The 9,054-nt window shown below is 35.6% G+C and overlaps 1 protein-coding gene across 4 annotated transcripts in view; it reads left to right on the top strand.

Moving 5' to 3' along the window:
* LOC106882884 (protein RER1) overlaps positions 1-9,054 on the top strand; it is a 48,480-nt gene that overhangs the window by 35,068 nt on the left and 4,358 nt on the right. For all 4 annotated transcript variants that reach the window (XM_052970764.1, XM_052970765.1, XM_052970766.1 and 1 more), the window contains 2 exons: positions 4,617-4,692; positions 8,765-8,869. In XM_052970764.1, coding sequence (XP_052826724.1) covers positions 4,624-4,692; positions 8,765-8,869 — 174 coding nt within the window. In that variant the 5' untranslated portion in view covers positions 4,617-4,623. The remainder of the gene's footprint in view (positions 1-4,616; positions 4,693-8,764; positions 8,870-9,054) is intronic.

Raw genomic sequence — 9,054 nt, 5'->3', positions numbered from 1 at the left:
AAACAAACCCAAGAGTGACCTCTCCTCTCCACTTTTTTCCTCCTTCAATCCAAAACAATTTTTTCCCACCCACCAAGAAATTAAGTTTGAAAATAAATGACTAAAACAAATAAAAGAGTAAATGAGTTGGTATTATTTCTTACTGCACAAAACTATTCACTTTGTGTCCTTTCAAAAGAAATCTATATATATTATGCAAATTGGTCATTTAAATAATCAGTGTAAGGAAGAATATCTGAACTTTATAACAATATTGCCACTTCCTTTATTTTTGATCAACTTCTGACAGCACCTTTTGTACTTAAATGGGAATGGTTGAGTACAAGTGATTGGAGAACATGGCCAGGTATCAAAGCTGTAAAGAAGGGAGATAGTTGCATTGGCATGAACACATGTAGTGTGAAGGGATATTGTGTGTGTGAAGTATAGCATGTTTGTAATGCAAAGTGCTGAGGGGAGTTCGTCAAAAGGCCTAGAAATGTGTAGTAAAGAGAAGTTTAAAGTAATTGGACTTAAAGAGAACATCGGCTTCAAGGCACCCTGTCCAACTTGTTCTAGGGGGTCAGTGAGGGAGTTTCTACATCATTGGTTCCCAACAACTTCTCTATAAGGTACCCCTTTTGTTTTAATGAATTTTTTTTCACAAACACCCCCACTTTTTTTTATAAGACTGGTTACTGTATAAGCTGATATCCTGAATTAACAACAAACTCGTTTTCCCAGTTTCATCGCTTTGTTGAAAGTTCTATGTAAACTGAATTAATTATAGGTGTCTGAGTAATTAACTATACATTTTAAAGTGGTCTTCTAAAATTTTGAGTAGATCTTTGAACCTCCGGTATTGCCTTTGTGGGTAACCTGGACGTTTTAGGACTCTCCAAGTTGGGAACTGTTGTTCTCTGGTCACTTGATTCGCTAAAATAAGCAACCAAATCTTTGATAGATCATATCTTACTGCCTTAGAAATTAGACACATTTGACAGTGTAGTCCTAGTTATTCAAACGAGTTAGATGGTCATGTTTGGATTACCTTTAATAATAGGCCTATTCAATTGGGTTCTAAACTGCTCATCTAAGATTTAAAAAAGGAAATTGTTGCTAAGCTAATAATGTTGATCATGAAAATAATTGTGATCGTGACAGCAGCAACTACTACTGCTAATATTACAGTGCATGTGAATGTGTGTTTGTACATGTGAGAGATAGTTCTAGTTCATTCATTTGTTCATTGAAACATATATATATATAGATTAATTTAATATTCTCAGAATATGCTTTCTCCATGGTGACATGTATTCTGTTATATGAAAAACTGGGTTACTTTTTTTTACCAGAAATATGAAGAAGAAAGGGTTTAATGTAGGCTTGTTTTAAGCTTTTAAAAGAAATATCTCTGAAGATGAGATTGATAGTCTAAATGCTTGATGCCTATTATGATATACTAATTAACTATTTCTTGTGTGTGTGTGTGTGTGTGTGTGTGTGTGTGTACTGCTTTTTCAGACCAAAAATGTGTTTTAGGGTTAAATGGGGTGTAGTTTATATAATTTAGTTGGATTGTTCTAATTATGGTGCTGAAATATGGACAGAGAGAGCACATCATAGAGATTCTCAGTTATGAGGAGATATAAAGGCATATTGCTTAGAGCAGAGTTTAGTAGGTGAAAGAGGTGTTAGTGATATACAATATGCAAGGTAAGAGGAGTGGAGATTGCTGTAGTTGGGTTAAAAATAGAGGTAGTGAGGTAACAACTTTATATTATGTTAGCAGAGATTGCAATACTTTAGAAGAAAGTTGAGTATTTCTACAGACTTTATATCTAAATGTCATCCATTGCACTTAGGTATTTTATTTGAAAATTTCTCACCAATTTAAGGTTTGTTAAAATCATGCAGTCTATGAATGGCATGGCTTTTCTGTAACCATTTAGCCAAGTTATTAATGTTGCACTGCACCGTCTGCAGCTAGTATGTGGTGCCCTCTGTTGGTCTCCTACCTTAATATCGAAATAGTAACATGCAGGCAAGTCTCATCATTAACATTGTTGTTATGTTTCTTCATTGTCACTCAAGATCTGTAAAGGGTAATTAAGGCATGTCACATGATATGTATGTCTGCTTTGTCAGTTGAAAAGAAGTGAGTCTACTACATGCACAAAATAACTAGAATTTAATTTAACAAAATCTGTATACTTTTTTTTTTTTTCTTGTTTCAGTCATTAGACTCTGCCTATGCTGGGGCACTGCTTTGAAGAATTTTATAGTCGAATGAATTGATCCCATTACTTTTATTTTTATTAAAGACTGGTACTTATGCTAACAGTCTCTTTTGCTGAACTGCAAAGTTACTGGGACATAAACACAGGTTGTCACATGGTGGGATGGGGGGAACAAACACACACACGATGGACTTCTTTCAGTTTCCGTCTAGCAAATCCACTCACAAGGCATTGGTTGACTCATGGCTATAATTGAAGACACTTGCCCAAGGTCCCATGCAGTGGGACTGAACCCAGAACTATGTGGTTTGGAAAATACAGATTTAAAATTGGGATACCAAAAATGACCTAGAAATAGTTTTGTTTTATTGTAACAAAATCTCCATTGTCCAGTTATGTGTTACTGGATTAAGCTACATTAATTACTCACTGATGGTTTGCGTTCAGATAAATTTCTTTTTTCTTTAATAATGCTACAGTTTACCTAACTTCAAAGCTAACTGCAGAGTTTTACTGAGCTCTTTCCAATCAATTTATGACATTAAGATATAATTTTAAACACTGACACATATACAACCATGCGTGTGTGTGTGTGTGTGTGTGTGTGTAAAAATAGATGTAGACATGGTTGTGTAGCTTAGAAGTTCACTCCTGAATCATGCTGTTTGAAATTCAGTTCCACTGTAGGTTCGTGTTCTTTACTACTGTCATGGCTTGATTAATTTGTGAGTGAAATTTGTAGACAGAAACTGAACCATAGTGTGAGTTAATAAATATATACACCTTCTCCTCGACTTATGACTGAGTTTCATGCCGACTGATAGCTCATAAGTCAACTGGTCATATGTCAGATTTATATTTTGCAATATTATTTTCATTCAAACACAACTGATGCTTGAGAGCGACTGAGTGAGAGACAGTGGCAGGCAGTGAATGTCTGGGTCTGAGGAAGGCCTGTGGTACCAGATTCTGCCATAGTTATCGTAAGCACAGCTGCCCAAAGTCCGAAAATCAACTTTTATTTTTTGTGGTCGTAAGTCCAGAAGAAGGTGTATTAGTGACAGAGGCTGTATACTGAGAGGTAAAATTTATCCCTATTTAAATGTGAATGTTCTGTTACAACAAACTATTCTATATCTACTACAGTATAGTTTGTTCTAACAGGACATCCATGTGTAAGTGAGGATAAATGTTAGTGCGTGAGTTCCTGTTGCTCATTGTCTTCACATGTGTGTGCTGATTGTAGAGAAAACTGCCTTGTGATTCATACAAACAATAATCATTGTTTCCAATCCTCTGCAAAAGCATGTCCAGCCCGTTTGTTGTTTGATAAAGACTGGAAACGTCTATTAACTTGCTTGTAAACAGGCGAGGGTTGATGTCAGGAAGGGCATCTGACTACAGAAAACTAACCCATGCAAACTTAGAAAAGTTGCTATGATGGTGATATATATATAGGTGTGGATAAGTTTGTATGCCATAAGGGGAGAATGAATGTGATATTCTGAGGCTGTCTTCACATATGAGAGAGAGAAGAGGAGGAGAAGAGAAAATGTCTCCCTCCCAAGGAAGAGTCTGCCCCGAAACATCGGGTTTCCCTTCTACCCGCAGCATGCAGTCTTATTTAACCCTTTAACATTTAAAAAGCACCCAGCACACTCTGCTAAGTGGTTGGTGTTAGGAAGGGCATTCAGTCATAGAAACCATGCCACAACAGACAGGTGGAGGCTGGACTGCTTGCTGCTAGCCAATTCCATGTCAAACCGTCCAGCTCATGCCAACATGGAGAGCAAACATTCAACAACAACAATAATGATGATGATGATATCCGTCCAAAATATTCTACTTGTTTTATGCTCCAACTGGTCAGATCTTGCCTCCTACACCACAATGTCATTCTAAAAATTTAACAGTTACCTCATCAAAATCTCGAAACTATGAGATAATGCATGATTAATTGCAAACAATGTGAATAAATTAATATTACTTTTGATAGCATAATGTGAATGCTAAAGAGTTAAAACAAAATATGACAGTATGACAAAATATATTAGTACAGTAACCCTTGTGGAAATGATCCACCTGAGACTGAGACTTCCTGATTCTATGACAAAAACTTCCTGTCTTCATGTTATGCCCCACTGGTTAATAATGATAATTATTTACTAAATTCTGCATTATTTTCTCATTCAATTGTCACAAAAAGGCAATGTCTTTCAAAAGAAACATGGTAAAAAAAAAAGAAAAAGAAAAAGGTTAAATCCAATACTCCACAGATTCTATTTTTCCTTTATATTTGGTTCTTCTAATTCATTTGACTTCTACATGCTTCATAATTATGTTTGTTAATCAGTCTAGCTTTTTTTTCACTTTTTGTTTGCTTTTTTTTCTTTCCAGGGGGAAAATGAATGATACTTCAAAATCTACAAAAAGTGTTGGTGCCATTGCAAGATACTTCAAAAGATACTGTGAGGTAAACATTGTCTTCAGTATTGCTGTCTTTCTCTCTCTCATTTCTAATTGTCCAATCATTAATTAGTAGTGGAAGAGGAATACCCAAGGAATACATGGAGAAACAGTCCTCCTTAATGTTCCTCTTCCAAGATCTGAAGTCAGTATACAGAATTACACAAAAATAGATAATTACGGATTGTAACAAGGGACAGGACAGGAGACTGTCCTGGAACAGACCTGACTCAAGGAATTCTTGGAAAAAGCAAACATAAAATGGTAACAAACATAATTAACTGTTTGTAAGATAAGTTTTGGATTCTTTGAAGCAAAATAAGAAATCTAAGCATTTGTTCTGTATTTCATTGTTGCTGCATCCATTATTATTATTATTATTATTATTATTATTATTATTATTGGCAAGCTGGCAGAATCATTAGCACACTGGACAAAATGCTTAACAGCATTTCATCTGTCTTCGTGTTCTGAGTTCAAATTCTCCCAAGGTTGACGTTGCCTTTCACCCTTTCAGGGTTGATGGAATATGTACCAGTTGAGTATAGGTGTTGATGTGATCAACTGTCCCCCTCCCCATTAAATTTCAGTGTTTCCTGCAGTAGAAAGGATTATTATGATGGTAGTAAGGTAACAGAATTGTCAGTACCAGGAAAATGCCTTATAGTATTTCTTCCAGCTCTTTACATTTTGAGTTCAAATACTATTAAGGTCAACTTTGCCATTCATCCATTCAGGGTCGATATAATAAAATACCGGTCATATACTGAGGTTGGTATAATCAGCTTTCCCCTCTCCTCAAAATTACTGGCCTTGTACCAAAAGTAGAAAGAATTATTATTATGAGGGTAGTACACTGGCAGAATCATCAGAACATTGGACAAAATGCCTTGTGGTATTTGTTTTTTGATTTCAAACCGTACCAAGGTCAGTGGTTGATAAAATAAAGTATCAACCAAGTACTGGGGTTAATAAATGGATTAATCTCTTCTTTTTAAAATTGTTAACCTTGAACCTAATTTAGAAACAATTGTTAAAGAAGTCATTTAACAGTTTACCTTGAAACAAATACAGCTTTGAATTGTATTGCAATACTAGCAAAATCTGTGGAAATTTTGCTTTGGAACAAATATATGTGTGTGAGTGTGCATCTGTATGTGTGTGTGTATTTATATATGCACACATACTGACATAGATTTATACACACGCACACAATTTTTTTTGTGTAGCAAACTTATTTTAATACTTTCATCTAACCATGCCACTATTTGCTTAGATAGACTTGGAAAATACTTAAAACAAATGTACAAAGGAGAGGGTGCTTTACTTAAACTCCCACTCTTACTCAGACCCTCACTCTTCACTGTTTTAGAATCCTCTCTCTCTCTCTCTCACCTCCTCTCTCATTCTGACTTCGAGTTGGCTTTATCTCTCTTTTTACTCCTATTCTCTGATGTCCTTTTATGAACATTGTCATCACCACCATGATTTACCATTTATCATCTCTTCTTTTCTTCAATTTTTTTTCCTTTTTACACTTCTTTTCTCTATTACTCTTCTTTTTCTTTCAAGTTCTTTCTACCTCTCCATCGATTCTATTCATTCTACCTATCTCCATTTTTCTCCATTCATTTAAACCCTGTCTGTTTTTGTCTCTCTCTTACTCTCTCTGAATGAAGCTGCAGAGAAAGACACCAGGTATCTCTGTATTAAGAGGGTTGATCCATGGGCTGTTACTGCTGGGTTATGGGTAAAAAGCCCCTTCAGTCATGAATTGCACCTAGAAAGTTCCCCTGTGAGGCACAAGTCTAACAAAGTTATGCAAGACCAGCAGTTGCCCCTGCATACCAGTCTCCCCTCTCCACACCACAGATGTTGTTCAAAGGAAATGCAAAGGCCAATACAGCTTGGCACCAGTGACATCACAATCCATTTCTACAGCTAAGTGAACTGAAAAACGTGAAATAAAGTGTCTTGCTCAAGAACACAACACACAACCCAGTCCAGGAATCAAACTCACTACCTCATGATTGTTAGCCCAGTGCTCTGACCACTGAGCCATGCACCTTCACAAGGTGGTTTACAATTCAGAATTTCACTTCTGGGTTACAGTTCAGCATTTGATCAACCCCAAGTGGGGTATTCTATTACAACACCAGGCCAATCAAAGCCTGAAACATGGATTTGGTAGGCAGACACTGAAAGAGGACCGTTGTACATACATACATTCATATATATTGTGTCACGCGTATTAGTGGCTTCTTGTCTTGACATCACATAATAGTTGTAAATGAGTGTCACTGTCATACAAGCAGTGTCATATATTTCTTGTGACCTAAGGATTTGAACTCAGAATCTAAAGACCTGGAAAAAATTCTTCATGGTATTTCTTTCAATGCTCCAACGATTCTGCTAACTCACCATGTTTTATTTTTTATTTTTTAAAACCAGAAATCAGTTTAGTGCATATTTGTGGAACGGTTGTCATATTTGAAAAACTGGGAAAAAAAAGCCATAACTTCCACTTCATAGTAGAAAGATTTGTTTTACATAAAGTATGTTATGAATTAAATAAATAATAAAACAAAACAAAAATAATAGGACCCTCCCCCCTGCCTCTATACACTAACATGCACAAGAAAAAGAGGTGTTATCTAGAGTTGTTTAGCTTCCAAGTCCTCTTGAAGAGGGGGCTAATAAGGAATGCTAGCTAAGTATCGCTTAGTATTCTAGCTGTGACCACCCATCTTTTTAAAGACACTATATCTAGGATCGCATTATTTATTGCATCTTTCATTTTCTTAAGATTATAGTGTGCCACAAAGGTAGATTTTGCAGTTATTTCTAGTAGAAAGCAAATTTTGAAGGAACCGATCTTCACCTGCAACTATCAATGTGAAAACAAGTAGACACATGCATAGACATAAACAATAGGCGTTTTCAGTTTCTGTCTAACAAATCCACTCAAGGCTTTGACCATTTCAGGTCCATTGCAGAAGAAACTTACCCAATGGGGCACAAATTGAGGCTGAACCCCATGTTAATAGCTTGGAAAATTATATTTGTATTATCATCGTTTAACGTCCGCTTTCCATGCTAGCATGGGTTGGACGATTTGACTGAGGACTGGTGAAACCGGATGGCAACACCAGGCTCCAATCTGATTTGGCAGAATTTCTACAGCTGGATGCCCTTCCTAACGCCACCCACTCAGAGAGTGTAGTGGGTGCTTTTATGTGTCACCCACACGAAGGCCAGTCAGGCAGTGCAAATTACATATATTGAGAACATAGATGGGCCTTGTAATGTATAAAAAAAAAATTTTGTTACTGTTTTAAACAGGGGTCAGAATTATGTGTAAGTTGTCTGAATGATTGGTTCAGATTATTAATGAGGGCTTGAAAGACTGTTGACATTTAGCACATATCACTCATTAAAATATATACTTCTTGAAATTTCAATTGAAGGAGTTGGGTACCTGAGCACTTTGTTCTGAATCACATTATGAAAAAGACCATCCTTGATGTAAGAGTTTTCTGATAAATGGAAAATATATGGTTAAATGATCTGTTTAGTTGATTTTCTGCTGGGGTTTCTTTTCTGGTTTGCATTGAGATTCCTCTATATTCTTCATGTTTAATTTGTCTTTTAGTGTATATTATCTTTCTTCCATATTCTCTAGCTGAAATGCGTCCATTTTTATCTTTTGCTGTAATTTAGAGTAATTTTATTGATCACTATCTGTAATATCCTCTCATTACTTGTTTATATGATTCAGTGCCTTTTTATTTATTTATTTTTTAGTTACAATTGTTTTAGATGAAATAAAATAGTTTTGTTATCAAATAAGAAAGCTCATTGTTATATCTGTTTTTGTGTGTGTGTGTGTGTAAGTAATTATTCATTCATTCAAAGTTGATGGTTCACTCTGTCGTTATTCTTTCTTGCTTGATTGTGACAGTGAATGAATAAAATCTGTCATTTTATGTATTGAGCACTTTTCCTCCTCCTTTGTGTATCCAAAACCACATATATACTGCATAAATTTGTCATATATATCTGATTTATATTTATTTCAGATTCACCAAAGTTTGCTAGATCGAGCAACTCCACATGTCACAGTTCGATGGGTTGTAGCGTTACTTCTAGCTCTCTTCTACTGTATTCGGGTTTATCTATTACAGGTAAATTTCTCTATTTCTTTCTTCTCTCTTTTATTTGCGTGTTTGCATACACACACTCGCACATGCGATTTCTACCCATGCCAGCTTGGAAAATGGACATTAAATGTCAATGATGATCATACACAAACACACACACACACACACATATATATATATATATATATATATATATATATATATATATA

This window comes from Octopus bimaculoides, chromosome 9 (genome assembly GCF_001194135.2).
Source record: "Octopus bimaculoides isolate UCB-OBI-ISO-001 chromosome 9, ASM119413v2, whole genome shotgun sequence".
Classification (NCBI taxonomy): domain Eukaryota; kingdom Metazoa; phylum Mollusca; class Cephalopoda; order Octopoda; family Octopodidae; genus Octopus; species Octopus bimaculoides.
This window is presented reverse-complemented; position numbering and strand designations above follow the sequence as displayed.